Source organism: Cricetulus griseus, chromosome 3 (assembly GCF_003668045.3).
Source record: "Cricetulus griseus strain 17A/GY chromosome 3, alternate assembly CriGri-PICRH-1.0, whole genome shotgun sequence".
NCBI lineage: Eukaryota > Metazoa > Chordata > Mammalia > Rodentia > Cricetidae > Cricetulus > Cricetulus griseus.
The window spans coordinates 47758206-47779738 of record NC_048596.1 but is presented as its reverse complement, the minus strand read 5'-3'; the positions used below and the strand labels follow the sequence as shown (position 1 = coordinate 47779738).

Here is a 21533-nt window from a genome sequence, read left to right as displayed (position 1 = left end):
CACTCAATTTATTCTTTATCTTTGAGTAGCAAACTAGGCATTACTATGTAATATCTGCCTAAATTTTAATGTTATTACTTGAAGACTAGTTGTAGTAAGAGTTTATCATCTAAATGCAACTAATTAAAAATAACAATCAAGAAGCTAATAAAACATCCTTATTTCTGCAACAAAGTTTGTGCCACACAGACAGATTTTACAGAATCAAGGCTTCTGCATCATTTAACTATTTGTTAGTTTTTGAGGACAAATTTTTTTCTGGCTTTCCTATTCCCTCTGTATCCCTATAGATACGGTCTTCTGCTCATTTGGACTTACTAATATATTGCTTTGCAGTAATACAAAACCAACACCAAAACAACTTTTCAAGTTTCTGAGAAGTTTCTCCAAAGAAACTCTAAGTTGCTTAACATCAGCATTTTACACACTCATATATCTTTTTCTTGTGTTTGGGTTTTTTATTTGAGAGGACTCATTATGAAACCCTGGCTTGGCTGGAATTAGCTATGAAGATTAGGTTGGCTTTACACAGAGGCTTGTCTCTGCCTCCCAAATGCTAGATTAAATGCATCTGGCCCCAGGCCTGAATGAATGTGTGTGTGTGTGTGTGTGTGTGTGTGTGTGTGTGTGTGTGTGTGTGTGTGTGTGTGTGTGTGTGTGCGCGCGCGCGCGCGTGTCTGTCTGTCTGTCTGTCCGTGCCGGTGAATGCACTCCCATATAACTTGAAGTCTGTCTACCAGTGGTTTTAAAAGGAAGGTTTCCACTTTAACAGTATCCGCCTACTCACTTCCTAGGAGGCTCCTCATCTTCCCTAATTTCATTCTCTTCTTCTTTCACCTCTACTTCTACTTCCACTTTAATCTCTTTCTTTTCTTTCTCTTCTTTCACCTTCCCTGATTTTCTCCGTGGCTTTGGGGTTTCCCTGAAAACAGAGAAACATTTTCAACACAAACATTCTAAGACTTCATAAAACATAGTGTTATGACACCAGGTTCAGGGTTAGGGTTTATCGTTATCTCATTATTCTGAAGCTGTGATTCTCAGCGTACAAACCACAACTTCTTATCAACTGCCCACATCCCCACCCCACAGCAAGGATGTATAAATATTATGCCCATGGGTGAATACTGCTTTACACTGGCTAATTTTATGCCAACTTGACACAAGCCAGAGTCATCTGAAAGGAGAATCACAACTAAGAAAATGCTTCTATAAGACTGGGCTGTAGGCCAGCCTGGAGGGCGGTTTTCTTAAACAGTGATCCATGGGGGAGAACCCAGCTCACTGAGGATGTGACCAACCTTGGTGGAGTCTGTAAGAAGCAGGCTGAGGTAGCCATGATGAATAAGGCAGGAAGCAACGCCCCACCATGGCCTCTGTATCAGCACCTGTCCCAGGTTCTCCCTGTTTGAGTTTCTGCCCTGACTTCCTTCGGTGATGGTCAATAGGTCGTGTGGAAAATAAGCCAATATAGACCTTTTTCCTCCCCAATTTGCTTTTAGTCATCATTGGTCATCATAGCAACAGACCAAAACATACAAAAATCAAATCTCACTATAGTTGTAAAGAGAAATAAGATATTGAGCGAACAAATTCTAAACATTCCAGAAAACCTTATTAAAACATGCACACATCTACTAAATAGTACAGTCAATATTAAAGGTCATTAGACCAAAGAGAGCTATATGAGAGAATAAAATATTATAGTTGCAAAACAATCACTTGTTTAAAATTGCGCTTATATAATCTTGCAACAAAAATATATTCAGTGTATGTATTCCTATATATTTTCTACTAGCATGTACAGTAAAATTTCAAACATGCCTTTCAAGATGGGGCTTGTAGGTCTCATCTCTTGGGTCATCTTTGAATGGTATTTCTTCTTCACTGATTAACATCTCTTCTTCCTCCTCCTCTTCCTCATCACTACTACAAGTAAGCAAACATGATAAATTCTGGTTCCAAGGACTGTTTAATAGGACTGAACTAGAATACTTAGACACAATCACAAATTCATATTACCCAAAATTTCCATCCTTATGATCTGATTGTACTACATCCTAAGCTCCTTTATTATAAGCTATACTTAGAACTCAGACTACACAAATAAGATACAACATTTTAAGTAAAAATGAGAAATAATTACCCAATGGCAAGAAGAGTTAGACAACTGACTTTGTAATTCTATGTCTGATAATGTGTTATTTCATGAAAGACTTAACCAACACTAAATTACCAAAGTATGATGAAAGACACTGGCAAGACACTTATATTTCTGGGTCCAACGCAGAATAAGTTCACCCAGAGAAGATACTTAAGACATGCTTTTGGAACTAGGAAACTAAGTTTTAGTTTTATGGTCCTTTTAAAATCAAATGTGGAATATTAAGTGTAATATTAAAAATCAAGTTAATTTAACAGCTCAAAATTCCAAATAAAGTCGCAGTCATTTAATGAGTAATCAAAGATTTTTGAAATAAATTTTATACCTAATGCCACCGGGAGACTGATGTTCTTCTGGAACGTCTAGAAAATTAAACCAAAATTTATTGAGAAACATGAAATATTTTCTCTTCATAGCTAAAGATTAAGTGATCACTGTAACTGTATGAAGTAGTTCTTTAAATAGAGACTATCTACAGCATATCTGAAACAAATCCTATCTACATTACTACCTGCTTGAAAATTAGAAACATTTAGGTAAATGCTCAACATTACATTTAAGATTAAAGAACCAATTAGGTAATGGAGTAACCATACTGAATTTGCATCGTACCATAATCAAGCTGATCTGTAATTGGTTCTGACTTGCAGACGAGTTGCAACGAACCAGTCTTGGACCTAGAGCTCCGAGTATTCTCAGTGTCTCGAAGGCGAGAGATAGATGTCCTGCTACTACTGCGCCAGCCGCGGCTAGGTCTAGTTGCAGAAATGGAAACTTCCTGAGGGAGGACAGAATCATCTTCTTTCTCTTCCTTGGGATCTGTTGAAAACACAATTTAAGTTTTCAGTTAACCAATAAATAGCACCCCCCAAAGATGTTCATTGAAATAATAAAAACAAGCAAGAGGACACTGAAATAAAATGGACTTTTTTTTGGGCCTTGTGGTGGTTTGAATAGGAATGGCCTCATAGGCTTGTTTATTTGAATGTTATGTTTGCATGCTGTGGTACTATTAGTATGTCCTTGTTGGGGTTTGTATGTCACTGGTGGGTGGACTTTGGGGTTTCAAATGCTTAAAGCTAGACGCAGTATCTCTCTGCCTGTAGATCTGGATGTAGAGCTCTCAGTCACTTCCAGTACCATGTATGCCGGCATGCTATCACCCCTGTTGCCATAACAACAATGGACTCCTCTGAACCTGTAAGCAAGTCCCAAGTAAATGCTTTCCTTTAGGAGAGTTGCCGTGGTCATGGTGTTTCATCACAGCAATAGTAACTCTAAGTAAGACAAGTGTGGCAGGTAGAGTTTTTTTGATGAATATTTATAGAGTTATCATTTGTTGGAAATGTTGTTAGTGAAGTAGAGTAAATTAAACATCTGTAGAAGAATAGATTGATTAGGGCTGTGATTGCTATTAGTGTAGCTAGGAAATAGTTGTTGTTCTTTAATATTTCTATAATAATAATAAAAATAATAATGATAAAAATAATAATAAGTTTTTGGGTAAAAATCTGTATAGAAGAAGGATCATGAATTAAGGCCGGTGAGATCATAAAAAACAAAAACAAAGGCAATTGCCCACCAGAACTGAATGGTCTGAACCTACTGCTGAAGACACCACACACTGGCTGCAGGACAAACATCAAGCTGGAAATGAATTCGATGCTTTTCCTCCTGCTGACTCAATTTTACAGTGCTGAAAGGTACTATGCACACTGCTGGGAAAGTCTCATCCAGTTGTAAACCCTGCATTCTACAATACTGATCTACAGTACTGCCAGGCAAGATGTATCCACTTACACGCTCAACCTATTACTGTTGTTTTCCTAACCAGACATGTCATACTGCTTTTATTTATGTTACATCTAGTGATCAGAGCTTCTACAGCCTTGATTAGACAAGCTTCTTTTTGCAGTGAGCAGTAGGTTAATATAGAGACCCTTAACTGATCAAAGTGCTGAGAATATATGACTATTGAGCACTGTCCAGGACATCTATATCATCCAGTTCAAGGCTCAGGGAAGGGTGGAAGGAATATAAGAATCAGATATGGGAAATTGTGCTGTAAAATGCTATGTCCTGAATCTGATATGGTTGCTACACTCATAAAAATCCACAGTGACTGCAGTTATCTGCCCAAGACTGGGGTCTTCAACATTAGGTCTCACCTGTCCATAAGGAGGCAGTTATTGCTTGCTGGGAGGGGACAGCCATACTGCCCTGTGACATAGCAACTCTATAAGTTGCCCTTGTACCAATGCTCATGCAAGCAACCCTAACTAAAAGTATGGTACACATGTATGTATACACACACAGCCCCCATACTAAAGGAACACTTATCCTAATATTGCTACTCTATGTAAAATACATTTCATTGCCAAATAGTACTTTATTTACTCAAAATGCATGTAAAATAGACCCAAGAAATTGACTCATGGAATTCTAACCATTAGCTCTAAGTTAAATTAAGAAAGTGGTCTCAGAAAGAAAACCAGAATTAGGGGAGGCAAAAGGAATGACAGTTCTAGATACTTCAATAACTGTAATGTTGCAAAGAATTTAACAGGATTGTCCTACAGGAATGCCCTTCCTGTAGTTGCTCAATTTTACTTAGATCACACCATGTATTTAAATTCATCTATACAATCATGGTTAAGTCTAGTTCCAGTATTATTTTATTTCAGGCTCTGTGGGACACTGTATACAGGTGTAAAAAACTTTTTATATTTTCCTCTATTTTCTCACATTTTTAGGTTGAATGAAGTGAGGTGGGTTATCCCCTCATTGAAGACACATCACTGAAGACTTTAGCAATAACATAAGTATTCAGAGTGCATATAGCTAGTAAATAAATGTAGTTTCTATTTAGAAGTGAACGTACTTAAGACAGGAGGACATTCTTTTAATAATTTCACATGTGAAAGCCTTTCTAAAAATAATGTAAAACTTAAGGTAACATCAGACTGCATAACCATAAAATATAGCAAAAGTGAAACAGTAGCAAAGTCTATTTAATAACAGCCCAAAAGAAAACGACACCTCAGAAAAAATATGGCTTTCAATTCAAACATACAAACAACAAAAAACTCAATTCATTTATAATGTCAGCATAGCAGTGCATGCTTTACCTATCATTCTGATAATTACACAAATATACGACAACAGACTGTATGATCATGGCAAGGCTTCTGGAAAACAGGCACTTGAACACACAGATGTCAGGGTATTAGTAAATCCAATTCTATTAGACTGTAAGGCGTAAGAGTAATCTTTGTAGATAGTGCTTTGTATTCTTGGCCCAATGGTTGCAAGAGTCTGCATTTTGGTAGCATTAAGTCTCCTACTGAAATGTCTTCCCATTTGTGGCTCTAAGCCTCAAGAATCCCAAATACAAAAACCTAGGCTCAGAACTTAGTAGTCAATTCTAGCAAATATTAAAAAAAAAACCATAAAAACCTCCAGATGTTCTCAAACTTTCAAAGATATTAAATAGAACACTTCCCAATCATATTATGATGCCAACATTACTTTAACACCAAACTGGGGGGGGGGGGATGACACCAAACAAATCCCTACATACCAATTAAGATTCCTTATAAAGCAAATGCATATTTATAAGAGAATCAATATATATTTTTATATTCAAAATGAAACAAAATATGCATCAGTAGAATAAAAAAAAAACATTTCAGGAGATATAGATAAACCGACAAAAGAGAACATAGTCTCTTAAGGCCACAATCAACACTGCACTCAGTGGCAAAAACAAGTCTTCCACCTAAGCAGAAAGTCATGGATGACCTCTTCTTTACTTCTATTTAACATTCTACTAGAAATTCAAGCCTCAACAATTAGGGAAGGGAAAAGAAAGAAAAGCAAAGGTGGCACCTTAGCTGGGGCTGAGGCTGGGGGTGGGGGTTCGGGTGGGTGTAGCACTCTTTTATTACCTGAAGATTAAATGACCTTATATTCATACAGATCGATTGATTGGTATCTCCCTTGTAATAAATTCAGAAAGGTATATAATAAAGATCAATAAACATAATTCTGTCTTACATACTTTACTAAATGAACAATCCCCAACGGAAATTCAGAAAGTGGTTCCCTTTTAAAAACAAGAATTAAAAAGTATTGCTAAGAGGATCATCTTCCCAAAACAGATGTACAAATTTAATGTATCTATAAAAATCTAGATTCTGTTAACCTGATTCTAAAATTCATATGAAAATCCTAGAGTCTGAAAGTAGCCAAAGCTATGTAGGACAAGAACAAACTAGGAAGACTTTTTCAGAACTCCAAAGCCAATTAAAAGTTAAAGGAACCACTGTGTGGTACTGACTGGCAAAATACTAAACATAATAAGCCATTAAACTGAATTGAGACTTTAGATATAAACCAACACACACACACACACACACATATAAACCACACACACACACACACACACACACACACACACACACACACACACACACACACACACACACCTGCTTTTCAATAAGGTTGTAAAACTGCTGGATGTGGGAATGGGCATTTTCGTGAACAAATGTTAATGGGAAAACAGTATTTACATACAAAGAAGGAAGCTAGATTCCTAGCTCTTAAAAATTAAAATTAATTCAAAACAATCATATACACAAAATTTAAGAGCTAACACTTAAAACCCAAAGCAATAACCAAAAACACATGCAAAGATACTCAGCATCAGTCATTTATGAAAAGCAAATCAATAGCCTGATACCATAATTTCATACTGACTAGGACAGGATGCTTATAAAGAGTGTTGGAGAGAATTCAGAGAAACTGGAACCCTTGTACAATGCAAACAGTCCTAAAACTGGGTAGGAAAACAGAAGATTCACAACACATCAACAACAAATTACATGTGATTCAACGGCTCCTAGTTCACTTTATGATTTGAATGTAATGGGTCTCCCCCAAGGCTCAGATACTCAAAACTAAGTCTTTCAATTTCAATAGCTTCAGTGCTGAGCCTTCAGAAGTAATAGACTCAAAGAGGTCTAACTTCAGTGGATTAATGAATTCATGGCTTAGTGGACTGTTAGGAAGTGGGCCTTGCCCCTGGCTGCTATAAAGCAACATTCCTTCATTGTAGTAACAAAACAGTAGTCTACGGAATAGGAAAAGATTTTTATCAACTGCACATCCCACAGAGGACTAATATCCAAATATACAAAGAACTCAATAAACTTGATCCAAAAAACTGGTTACAGATCTAAACACAGAATTCTCAAGGGGAAACTTAAATGGTTAAGAAACAAATGTTCAACATCCTTAACCATCAGGGAAATGTAAATCAAAACTACCTTGAGATTACATTTTACAACATCAGAATGGCTAACTAAGATCAGTAACACTAGTTACACCTCATATTTGCAAGGATATGAAATAAGAGGAACACTCATACATCGCTGGTGGGAGTGTAAATTTGTACAATCACTATGGAAAGCAGCATGTTAATTTCTTAGAAAACTGTGATCAATCTACCTCCTCAAGATCCAGCCATAACCCTTTGGCATATATGCATATACCCAAGGGACATTGCATCCTACCATAAGGACACTTATTCAACTATGTTCATTTCTGCTCTATTCATAACAGTCAGAAAGTGGAAATAACCTAGATGTTTCTCAAGAGAAGAACAGATAAAGAAAATGTACATTTCCATAATGGAATATTACTCAACTGTTAAAAAGTACATCATGAAATTTGTAGGGGATGGAACTAGAAAAAAATGTGTTCATTTATATGTGGATATCAGCTGTTAATAAATGATAACCAAGCTACAATCCATAGATCCAGAGTGGAATTGGGGTAAGAGCGGGTAATGGGAATGGGAGGATCAGGTGGGGAGGGGGAAGAGAGACGGGCTGAGGAAAGGAACGCAGGGAGAGACAGCTAGATGTGAGTGGTATGGAAATTTAGTGCAGTAGAAACTTCCGAAAATACATGATGGCAATCCTAATGAAGTTTCTAAATAATGAAGGAGATGGAATCCCAACTAACCATTTCTTGTCACCAAATTAAGCTTCCACTACTGGGAACTGCACTGTGGGTGAAGGGGGTCCCTTGGAAATCCCCAAACAACCCAGTCTGTTGACAACAGATTGCTCTCCTTATACTGACAGCAAGGCCCTGATACTGAAGACAACTCCCACATTACCTCATTGAGCATGGAGATCATGAACTGGTACCTACATAGAACCTTCACTCCTCCCCTATGTTCTAGTGTGTTTGGAATGGGAAGGTACTCTGCAGGCTACCAATACCAAAAGAGAAATGTATACAGCAATGGTATCTTGCCTGCCTGCAAAATTATGCTAGGATAGTGGTGGCACAAGTCTTGTGAGAATAATCAATCAATGTCTTTTTGACTTAAAGCCCAATGTGTGAGACAGAACCCACATCCAATACTGCCAATGTTTGGGTGACCAAGAACCTGAGACTAGACAGTCCAATGACCTAGGGTAAAACCAATCACTATTGGTCTTAAAAAAAAAAAAGTAACAAAATAATTCCTAATGATATTTTGTTATACTCATAGGTCAGTGCCTTAAGGATTCAGCCATCCTCAGAGAAGTCTCCTCCTACAGCATATAGGAACAAAAACAGAGACACACACAGCCAGACAATACACAGAGAGACAGATCTTGGGATACACAGCTCTAAATGGGATGTCTCCATCAAATGTCCCCTCAGAGCTCAGGGAATCCCAAGGAAGAAGAGACAGAAAGAATTAGGAACTAGAAAGGGGATGGAGGGAGTATACCAGGAGAACAAGGCCCTCCTAAATCAACTGAACAAAGGTTGTATGAATTCACAGGGACTGAAGCAGTAAGCACAGGCCTGACATGGATAGGCAACCAGGTCACCTTCATATATATATTATTATAGCTTTCAGATTAGAATTTTTATGGAACTCCTGACTGTGTGAATGAGTGGGTCTCTGATTCTTGTGACTTCTTTCAAGAGGCTCTTTTCCTTCTTTTGGTTTGCCTTGTGCAATTTCTATCTAATGGTTTTCATTTTATTTTATTGTTATCTCTTAGAAGTCTGTTCTTTTCTAATGAGAGACAGAAAGGGAATGGATATGGATAGTGTTCTGGTGGAAGCTTCACCCAGCCCCTGGTACCTACATACCCACCAAAGAGTCTGGGATGTCCTGGTGGAAGCTTCACCCCACCCCTTGGCATCCATATACCCAATGAATATGAGACGTCCCAAGGCCCCTCCCCTCTCTCTCTTCAAATCCTGCTGCATCTCAGAAAGCCCACCAAATGATAACCCTCACCCAGATGCTTAAGACCCCCACAGGGTATTTAAACTGTCCCCCAGAAAACAAACTGAGTTTTTGGTCTCTCTTTTCCATCTCATCTCTTGGGGGATGGAAAATCATCCGGGAATGTTGTATCTATTAAACATGGGCTTTTTCTAATTCGGTTTAATTTGGTCCGATTTGGACTGCTGCATTGGCAGACAGGCTTATCGGAGTGCAGAAACTTTTCAGATAGGAGGGGAGGTGAGGAGGTAGGGAAGAACTGGCAGTAAAGGAAGGGGAACCGTAATCAGGATTTATTGTATGAGGAAAGAATCTTTTTAATAACAGAAAAACTAATTAATTGTGCCTCACTGTAGGCCCAGAAACATAGACCAAATGGCAATGGATGCAAACCTTTGAAACAAGGAGCCAAAATAAATATTTCCTTTTTGTAAATTGTTTTCTCAGGAATTTTATCTTAGCAGACAAGTCACATGTCAAAGTGTGAAAACAGGGATTTAATCAAACAAATGCTTTTATAGAAATGGTATAGTATCACAATTCATGATGGCCAAAATGTGTAAATAACCAAGTATCTATCAACAAAAGGTTGTGCATCCAAATTATGAGTTATTTTTGTGTCTACTGATCAAATACATGGCCAACACAAGGGAGAAAAATTTATCTTTGCTCAATTTCAGCTCATTAAGGCGGGAAGATGTGGCAATAGATACATGAGGCAGATTCCACATCTTAGCATGGATTGAAGACACAGAAATTGCAGCCAGGGATAAGCTTAACTTTTTGAGGCCTGCTCCCAGTAACCTAATTATACTAGTCAGGCCTCATCCCCTCAGCCTTCAAGAGTGTGAGAAGTGGAGGACCAAACACTGAAAACATGATTCTTAAAAAAGTATACTATGCCATAGACACCAGACAGAAAAGAAAAGTCACACATTATATGACTACGTTTATATGAAATATCCAGAAAAGGAAAATTTAGAGATAGAAAGTAGGAATTACTATTTAGGGTAAGGGATGGAGTCAGGGTAGGGAAGAGGAGGAATAATTACTCTTAAATGGTATAGTGATCCTCTTTGGTGGTAATGGATACATCTGGATTTTAGGTAGCAGTCCTTGGTTGTACAATACTATAGTATGGTCTTACAATACTAATATATGGTCTTAGTCAGTGTTGTTCTATTGCTGTGAAGAGATGGCCACAACAAAGGCAACTCTTTTAAAAGAAAGCATTTGATTGGGGCTTGCTTACATTCTGAGATTTATTTAGTCCATTAGTGTTATAGTGAGAACCATGGAGGCATGTAGGCAGACATGGTGCTAGAAATGTGGCTGAGAGTTCTACTCATCAGGATCAGCAGGGCAGCAGGAAGGCCCACCTACCCTCAGTCACATACTTCCTCCAACTAAGTCAGACCTATTCCAACAAGGCTACAGGTCCTAATCCTTTCAAATAGCACCACTCCCTTTGAGTCTGCTGGGGCCATTTTCATTCAAAATATCACATACATTGGCACAGAACTGCATGCTTTAATTGTTTTGTTAAGCAATTCCCACTCCATTCACAAAGAGAACAGATTTGACAACAGGATACACACATTACCAAAAACAATCACAAGGAGACAGGAAAAGAGCCATGTTTCATCTTATTCAAAGATGATGGGGGGGAGGAAGCCAGAATAGCTAAGGTGAAAGAAGACAATGGGACAAGTGTAGTTAGTTTTATGAAGCAATCCAAGATATTGACACTAGCAACAGGAATATTTTTTCTAATTCTCCTAAGAAGCAAGATGAAGCTAAATAAAATTCCAGGAATTGCAGTCATTTGACCATGAAGAAATATATTAGATGAGGCATCACAATATTTGGTTCTCTGACTTTCAGGTTACCCATTTATCTCAGGGTTAGAAAAGTTAAATATAGCTAATATCTGGTTCTTAGGTGAAACAGGATGTGTTTAATTAGGGTTAGAAGCTGGTGTAAAAGTCTTTTTAGATCTTAACTGTGTTTTATAGAGAACTATCAATCCTCAAAAACCTACCTAGTGATAGCAATTATTTTTCCTGTTTCTCTAAATATAGTTCATATACCCTGCCAAGTAATCATTTTTCCTGTCTTTACAGTCCAAGGAGAGGACTTCCTTATGCTCACACATTAAGTTTTGGAGCTCACAAGGGAAGAGTACACTAAAGTCCAAATACATCCTTCCTACTATAGGTATCTAACCTGAGAAAAGAGGAATGAACATGAGAGGTCAATGTAAACTTCCTTTGGATTTGATAATTTACAACTAAACAAGGGCCAAGATCCAATCTAAATAATGCAATGAGTTAAAAAGACCCATAAGAAAAATTACCCTGCCAAAGCTGACTTAATCTGAAGGTATACATGATATTTATGTTTCAAAACAGAATGGGAAGAACTTTTTTCTGTGAACAAAACCAGGAGAAAAGGTCACATAAGAAATTAAATAACCCATAGTCTTGTCCAGGTTCACTTATTCTTTTCCTACCCCTGCCCCCTCCTTAGGCTAGGTTTTATGTAACCCAGGCCAGCGTGAAATTATTTGTAGTTGAGGAGGTCCATGTCTGATCCTCGTGTTCCCACTTCTTGAGTGCTGAGATTTGGGGGAGCAACACCATAATACAGGGACCTGGGAACAGAACTCTGCAAAGGTGTCCAGTATGCAAGACAAGCTACCAACTCAGCTGCATCCCCAAATAGATAGGTCTCTTATTTTAAGTAAACTAGACTCTATTCATGTATGTATGTTAACACTTAAATTAGAATCTTATCTTCTAGTTATCTCTATTTACTACTATTCAGTACAGAAATGTAAACAGAAGAGTATAAATTTAATAAACTTACACATGTTTTAGGTAATATTAAAGTTTAGGACAACTACAAAAGCCTAATCAACATACAGCCTTTGACTTTCACAATACCAACATTATTAGTTTTGTTCCTTAAAAAGCACCAAAAGACTGGTTTTGCTTTCTCTTTAAAAGCAGCTCTTATATTTGTGTTTATTAACTTAATGGACTCTTTATCTGACAATTAGCTCAATGCTTAATAGATACCCCTGGACTCCAAAGGATAAAGAAGTAATAAGTAACAGCTGGATGGCAGAATAGCAGAAATCAAGACGGTATATAAATATCCCAAAGAAAGTTAAAAAGCCAGTTCAAAATCACTTCAGAAGAAATGACAAACTGCCATCACATCAAGAAGCTCCTGGCGAGATTTTTGATTTTACCCTAATAATTATGAAATGAATTCAAGTAGGTAAGTGGCATGACCAGATCTCCGCCCCCGTCCCCCTTACTTTTTTTTTCTTTGAGACAGGGTATCATGTAGTCCAGCTGGCTTGAACTCTCTATATGGCTAAGGCCAATCTAAACTGATTTTCCTGCTTCTGCCTCTCAAATGCTGGATTATAAGTGTGCCACCACACCCGGCTTCAGATCTGCAGTGTTTACACAGAAGCAGGGCTTGATGGTACTCTTATAATCCTAACACTAAGGAGGTTAAGGCAGAATGATCCTACAAATTTGAGGTCAGCTTAGGTGACATAGGAAGACCCTATTTCAAAAAAAGATGACGCAGTGACCTAGGTTTAGGGACACTGGGGGTGGGGGTGGGGTAGAAAGGAAAAATGGGAAACACATATGCTCTTATTTCATTGTGTACTTTATGAAATTCTCAATAAGGGAATTATTATTATTTTTTTAAATAACAGAATCAGGAGACATGCAATGAAATAGGCCATAAAGAACAGCTTCTGAAAGGGCATTAACACTGGAGATGTAAAAATTCTGCAAAGGTTTCCTATGATGGTAATTTCTAGTGATATATTATACTGTAAATGTAACATGACTGAAATATCACTTTTATAGTGGTACTTTCCCTGTTACAAAGCTACCTAAAGGTTGTCATGTAATGATGCTTGTTTAAGTCATTTAAAACAAAGTAGCCACATGCAAGAGAACTGTAACTAGGCAACAGCTGATATACATATCAGACAGCCATTTCAGAAAAATAAATCATTTTAAGACACTATATTTATTGTGGTTTCTTATGCAATTCAGTAAAACAATTTACATTTCCTTATGTTTCAGTGCCTTCACTTTTAAATGAAAGGTCAGGGGAAACAAGCTCTAAAATTATATCCAACTCACTGATATAGTCTTCAAGTTTCAAGAGGTTAGATGGAATTAAAAAGTTATCAGAATTAAGCAAAGTTTTAGAGTGCTCAGGAGGCTTCCTGTTCAACAGAATACACACACACACACACACACACACACACACACACACACACACACACACACACTTTCAACTTGCTTTGAAACCACTAAAATGACTGTGAAGGAATAAAAATGACTTAATCACAAAGTCAAAAGAACACACAAAAAACCAGTACAGCCACATTTCAACATTTTATAATACTAACTGTAGACAGTGATAAAAGACTCTGAAGGTCAAATGAAGCAGTGAGGCAAATAAGAAACATATTACGCATTTAAATCATTCCAGAAAGGTTCAATATTGGAGTTACAATGACATTTCTCAAAGTGAAGGTGTAGGGGAAGAATACAAAAGTTTTCTAAGTAGTTTGACATTGGTCTGGTTAAGTACATGCCTATAACCCCAGCATCAGGGAGCCTAAAAAAGGGAGGATTTAGTTTTATTTTTAGGTCTGCCTGGGCAAAAACAGAAAAGATTCTATATCAAAAAAAGTGCTGTTCATAGAGATCCCATGCTACCATGTGTTTTATTATTTACAAGAAATAAAACAAAGCTCATCACCCAATCCCAGTTAGCAAGATATAAAAAAATTTCTCTTTAAAAACAATGAACTGTTCAATGGAAAAGCCATATCTACATTATTTATTTTTTATATTAAGACAGGGTCTAAAACCATGTAGTGCAAGTTGGCTTCAAACCAAGATTCTCATGCCTGCTAGAAATTACTAAATGCTACTACTAGGCTTGCATCAAACTCCTACTTTCAAAAGGTTCTTGGCCCACATTATTAATGAGAGAAAATAAAGACCAAGTCATCCACACACTTCTACTTTGCATTTTCACATTATACTAGAACAGTAATGTGAGAGCCCTGTCTTTTGAATACCACTGAAAAAAATCTTTAAGAATAGATAGTAATTGTCTTTGTATGCTAATGAATAGACTAGGGCCTAGTAGTTTATGGGTAGCTTTAGGACAGTGAACACTAAGATTATGGCATGATGAACATCTGTCACTTTTCTCCCTCACCTACAGTGAGGGAGCTGGGGCTTAAGTTAGCTACCCACTAACAGCCAGTGATTAAATCAATCATACCACTTAGTGAAGCTTTCAGGAACATCACCCCTCTCAACCCCACTCCAAGAACTGGATGAGCAAACACAGGTTCCTGGAGGGTGGTCACCAAGACAGGGTTGTCCTATACATCTATAACCTTTATAATTTCCTTTATATCCTAGTTGTTTCTCCAAGTTCTATGAGTCACTCTAGCTAGCCCAATGAAGAGAATATAGAAATATTTTAGTGTTGGTAGGAATGACTAGCAGAAAAACCAAGAACATGAGATTGGCATTGGAGGTGGTGAACAATTCTGTGGGAGCAATCTGTGAGATGGGATGCTACCCCCATATAGGCAGTACTGGAACTGGGTGTCAAAATGAATTCAACTACAGCAGTGGTTCTCAATCTGTGAGTTGTGACCCCTTTGGGGGATGGATGGGAGTTGACTAACCCTTTCAAAGGGGTCCACCTATAAGATATCATGAATATTACATATTTACATTATGATTCCTAACAGTAGTAATTATAGTTATGAAGTAGCAATGAAAATAATTTTATTTTTGGGGGTTACCATATGTGGAACCGATTAAAGGGTCACAGCATTAGGAAGGCTGAGAACCACTGAACTAGAAGAACCCCAGCTAGTGTCTTATACAGAAAAAGACCAGCTGCTTGGCATACAAAAAGAACAAATCTCTACATAAACCTGTGTTGTTTATCCTTTATTTTGAGAATTTAAGATTTGTTGGTCCTACATTGTCAGAACCAGAAATTTGTGGAAAGTTAAGAAAAGACAAAAACAACACTCACCCAAAACAAACAAACAAAAACCTTTGTTCACACAATTCTGGAGACAGGCAAGTCTATATAAAGATGCCAGTCCTGCCATCATGTACAGGGGGATCACATGGCAAGAACAAAAAGATGGAAGCAACCGAGAGCTTAGAAAGCCATAGGTATTTTAAGTCATCCCAGTGATCACCAACATATCCAGTCAAGAACAGAAGTTTCATGGTTAGTTAATTCTTAGTATTAATATGCTTGTGTTGTAGTGCATAGCTGTCAGCTTGAACATCAATCTCAATCAGTTGAAACACTTTAAGTTTTGAGAAGGGATTCAATCGCAAGGCTATCAGAAACATCAAATTTCCAGCCTACAATTTAGATTAAAAAGTCTAAAACCAACAACTAACTTAATTTCTACCTTGCTGGTTTGATCCTGGGTTTCTCAAATTTTTAACTGACAAGTAATTATATTTAGTGGTGTAGCAAATGCTTCTAATTTAACCTTGTCTCAGCACCTACTTCAAATGCATACTTAGCATTATAGTAACATTCAACCATGAATCTTGAGGTTTTTTGTTTTTGTTTTTTGTTTTGTCTATTTGTTTATTTTTAGAGACAGGGTTTCCCTGTGTGACCCTGGTTGTTCTGGAACTCACTGTATAGACCAGGCTGGCCTTAAACTCAGATCTACCTGCCTGCACCTCCCAAGTGCTGGGATTAAAGAAGTGCAGCACCACTGCCCAGACAATTTCCAGTTTTTAATTCCACATGCAAAATTCGTTAAGAGTGTAGCCACAGATAAAATCCCCAGAGATGTCTCGGAAAGCCTGCAATCCTATGAACTTCCAGGTCACTCCTGCTCCTAATCCTCAACAGTTCCTGTTTGTTGCTCACTCTCCCTTACTATGCTAACCTTGTTTACCTAAAGCACTACCCACCCTCCAGGGTCTAAAAACTCCTTCAAAGTGTGGTTTTCTACAGGTAAGACATAAGAGGAAGCAAATCCACTCTGCAAGGAACACATGCAGGTGGATCCTTGGTTGCTGCTCTTTTGTCCCAGCCTTTGGTGATTGCCAGCTAAGCTGGAGAAACTTGAAAGTTATACACAAAGCATGAACAAAATGTGTTTTATATTATAAAGCTCCAATTAAGCTAACTAATGTAACTGCCAGTTTACTAATTTACCATTTTTGTGTGAGTATTAAAAATGACTTTAACAATCCTAAAATGTCTATTACATCATTACTTACTATACTAAAGTGCAGTACAATAAAGCACTGAAATGTACGCCTGCAGTCTAAGCAAAACTTGTACCCAATCATCAACAGATTGTTTCCCCCAAATTCTTAGCTTCTAGCAACTATTCTACCACTTATATACAACTCATGAGAGGTCAGGCAGTGGTGGCACATGCCTGTAATTCCAGCACTCGGGAGACAGAGGCAGATGGTTATCTGTGAGTTCAAGGCCACCCCCTGGCTAAAGGAGAGTGACAGAGTCTAAATGAGAAACAGAGCTCCCACCTTTGATACCAGCAATTTGGGATCCCACGCCTTTAATCCCAGCACTAGAGAGGAATATAAGACTGGAGGGGACACGAGCAGTCTAAGCAGTCTAAGATTTGGTGGAGACAGATGCAGTCAGATTTAATCTGAGACAGTATCACTCACACCTTTCAATCTGAAGTAGAGGTTAGAACTAATGCCTGAGCTAGTGGCTGGCCACTTTGATTTTCTGATCTTCGGCTTTAATCCCAATCTCTCTTTCTCTGGGTTTTTTTATTCGTGCCACACTCGTGTAACATTAAAGTAATACAGCAGCATTTGTCTTTTTATGCCTGGCCAATTTCAAGTAATGTTCTCTACTTCTATCTGTAAAGAATTTCCTTTTTGCTAACAGCTATGGGGTATTAAATTACATAACATACATACTTTTTGATGTTCTTGTTTGCTGGAGACAAGGTTTTACTTTGTAGCTCAGGCTAGTCTAGAATTTGTGGCAATGCTTTAAGCCATCTGAATGCTGGGATTTACAAATATGAGCCATATGCACATCTATAAACATTAAACAATAAAACCCCTACAACAGTTATAATGACAAACTCACAATGAAATTATCAATTCAAACTTATAACTAGTATCAAAACAAATGGTTCAGTGTTAGTGATGATCTAGAAAAAAAGGATACCACACTATCAATGGATGTAAATTAGCAAGCTAATCTGAAAAATGGTAAGGAGGTTTCTTTTTTCTTTTCTTTTTTGGTTTCCCTGTGGCTAAGTTTAAAAAAGTAGAGTGGCTTTTAAGTTATAACCCATTACTGAGTTTCTAAATTCAAAGACATTGTATTTTCCAAATCTGCTTCTTATGCCATCTAAACAGATTCTAAATCTTCCAGTAGGGCCTACTACACAAATCACCTTCGAATGGAAAGCACTGAATAATCAGGCTGAACTGTAGTGCCCTTTTAATTAGACTACAAGACAGAGCTTTTCATACGTGGAAAGGAAGAATCTTACCTTTATCACTTGCTATTTTTTCTATGCACCTGAAAGAAATTAAGAGTCAAATGTTAAATTCTGTGAATTTCCTTAAAACACAAGTATTTATTTTATTCACTTCTAGAATAATACAGAAAGCATCTACAATATGCTGTTCAAAGCAAAGCCTAATTTTCAGCTGCAGTAGAAATACCCTATCTGTACTATACTATGGCACTGTATCTGAGGAAGTCAAATTTTTTATATTGATTAATGTAAACTTAAAGAGTGGCTACAGAATATCATCTAAAATTGTTCTTAATCATTAAAAAAACACAAGGAAAATGTTGCTAATTCTATTAAAAGTGGTTATGCAAGAAAACAAATGTCCTTATTTTATTTATGTACAGTAAATAAGACTAAAATGACAACATATGAGCCAGGCGTTGGTGGTGTACACCTTTAATCCCAGCACTCGGGAGGCAGAGGCAAGTGGAACTCTGTGAGTTCGAGACCAGCATGGTCTCCAGAGCAAATGCCAGGACAGGCTCAAAAGCTACATAGAGAAAGCTGGCAGGTCTCGAAAAACCAAAAGGAAAAAAAAAGAGTCAACATGAGGTGTGCTCTAAAACACTTCTGTCTAAAAAGGGGACAGGGAGGCAGATGTAGCAAGGGTGGTAAGATGTCAGTTAACTCTCATCTCACTGATAAATATTGAGGTTTTGCTACACAACTATCTCTGCTATGTATTTACTGAACAATTTTACTAACAAAATTTATTGAATTTTAATAGCTCCTAAAATTGGTTACTAAATCCAATAAAAATTTCTAAAAAGGCAATATATACACATTCCAAATAAATATTACTTATACTTTACAAATTAAATGCAAGTAAAAAGCTCAAACGTTATAAGCCTGACTTAAAATACAAATCCATTCCCATGATTTTAATTTGGAATAACTTCTATCGAAAGTAACTGGAGATACAGTATTGTGAATTCCATACCCCTTCCCTAAACCCAGAAGTAAACTGGCTTCCTATTTCTGTCATAAAGATACACATATATCTAGCAGCATAAAGATTGCAAATAAACTCAATGCAATTAAAGGATGTTTTGTGAAAGAACAGCTGTCATCTTTTATGACTCATTTTTAAACGCTCAGTAACTATAATGACTCGACTTTAGTTCTGTTACAAACTTGACAACTGGCAAGTAATTGTGAACCACCTTTACTTTAGTAAATGGAGCACTAAAAACACACCTGTTAGATATGTTTTTGAAATAGTTCAAAGTTTCTACCACATCCTGACTGCCTGCCCCCTAGGATCCTGACCACTTAGGAGTCCAGTGATGTGCAACTGAGGTCTTCTAGAAACAAAAAGCTTGTGTTTGTCTATTCAGAATATTCACCTCATCCATCCTTCTTACTATCCACAACCCTTCAAGCAAACACAGAAAAAAAAAAAAACCCAAAAGGTTTATTGCTATTTTAGTTTTGATAAAAAAACAAAAAACAAAACTCAAAAAACCCCTTCACAAAGAAGTCTGAACTCCATCTACCAGAGAGTAAAACAACCCTCCTTCACTTGTCATTCATCTGAACCAAAAGCCTTCCAAAAAAAAACTCTTCAAGGATTAGTTTGAGAAGGCTATGTAACAGCCACATTTTAAGTTTCAAGACTTATTTGCTAAAGAGTTTTAAAATCTGGAATGAACAGATATCCAATTTTATATATAAAGATATTTTGCCTCCTAGCCTACTCTTAACTTGATTTCACCGTTTTGCACATGGGTATTTTAATTTATTAAAAACAGAAAAGTCAGGCGGGGTGGTACATGCCTTTAATCAAAGCACTTGGGAGGCAGAGGCAACTGATACATCTGTCACTTGGAGGCACAGTATGGTGAATATACAAAGTTCCAGGCAAGGGCTACATAGTAAGACCTTGTCTTTAAAAAAAGACATAAAGAAACAGAAAAACCAAAACCCAACCAAACACTCTAAAAAAGAAGAAAAAACATATAAGAAACAATAAGTCAAAGGGAAAAAAAGTATATCCTTAACCTTCAAATTATACCACCACATGCTTCTTTAAGTACTTCCATAACTAAAATACAGAAAACAATGAGCTTAATTCTTAAATAACATGAACACAAGCTTTGTATAAATTGACTTTAAATCACTAACTACTAGCTATTTAGGTATTTGTGTACAATGAATCTAGTATTTAACTATGCCTTCCTCCTGAACATATTCACTGAAATTCATTTCCGGCATTAATATTTTGTATTCTTTTAATTCTCAAAAACTTGAATGTGAATAAGTTGTTACACAGTTAAGTTTATGAAAGTATAACCTATCATTCAGCTGTAAAGCTCCTGTCACAAACTCAAAACATCCATGATAGAGGATGCTGGTGACTCGCTTACTCAATCAAGTGAGCAGTACAAGGCAAGACATCAACTTTTCAGCTTGAACATCAAGTTCACGCTTTTTTCCACTATATAATTTGCCTTCCATTAACAACACAGTGAATATTCAGTGAATATGTTCAGGAGGAAGGCATAAAGTTAAATGCTAGATTCATTATACACAAATACCTAAATAGTTGATCCAAATCTATGTTTTTGATATTTTAAACAATTTTGTATATTTTGCTATTTCTTTCATTGAGGGAAACAAATACAGGTTAATAGCTAATTACATGGGATTCGTAGGTTTAAAAAATGCAGAGATATGGAAAATGAATGAAAAAGTAACTAGGGAGGGAAAGATTTAAAAAGATCAAATAATTAGTATAGATATTAAATTTCTCATCTCCTTTTTAAATTTTTATTTGGAAGAGACTAATCAAGGTCAGAATTCAGTACACTGACACTCAAAACTGCATGTCTCAAAGGATTAAACAGAAAAATGAGTTTCAAAATGTTTTGTCACAGAACATCTGTAAACCATGTACATAAGTTTCTTGAGTGTTAATCAACATTCGCTTCCTCAGCAAGGTCCTTGAAGACAAGGCCAGGACAAATTTAATTTTCTATTGCCTAGAGGAGTAACAATACTAGTCCCAGTTACTTTTCAAACAAGGAATGCAAAGGTGGAAATGTGTTGAGATTCTTCTGATTTGTAGGACACAGAGCAAGTGAAATGTGCAATAAAAATGGAAATTCATTTTAAGAATAACAAAGTTGTATAGTATTAAATACACGTGCAAGGGCAAGTCTGAAGGCAAAAGAAGGTATAGTACTATACTTTATAGTACTATATATACTATAGTACTCATATAGTAACTATAGTACTATATGAGAAGAAATATTAAGATTGCTTCTTCCCTTCCATAATGAATATTGTGATAAAAAAAAAACCAAGCAGGCAAGCAGTCATATTCATCCAAGATCAACTGTTTCCAAAATTACATTGTGGGATTTAAAATACTTGTTCATGTAAGATAACACAAAGCCATGCAGCTTTACAAAACTGACACAAAACCACCACTA

General features: G+C 36.9%; 1 protein-coding gene across 1 annotated transcript in view; it reads right to left on the bottom strand.

Moving 5' to 3' along the window:
• Zfp91 (ZFP91 zinc finger protein, atypical E3 ubiquitin ligase) overlaps positions 1 to 21533 on the bottom strand; it is a 35436-nt gene that overhangs the window by 12182 nt on the left and 1721 nt on the right. Inside the window, 5 exon segments of the mRNA XM_027406595.2 lie at positions 788 to 922; positions 1825 to 1929; positions 2490 to 2526; positions 2777 to 2983; positions 18073 to 18101. Coding sequence (XP_027262396.1) covers positions 788 to 922; positions 1825 to 1929; positions 2490 to 2526; positions 2777 to 2983; positions 18073 to 18101 — 513 coding nt within the window.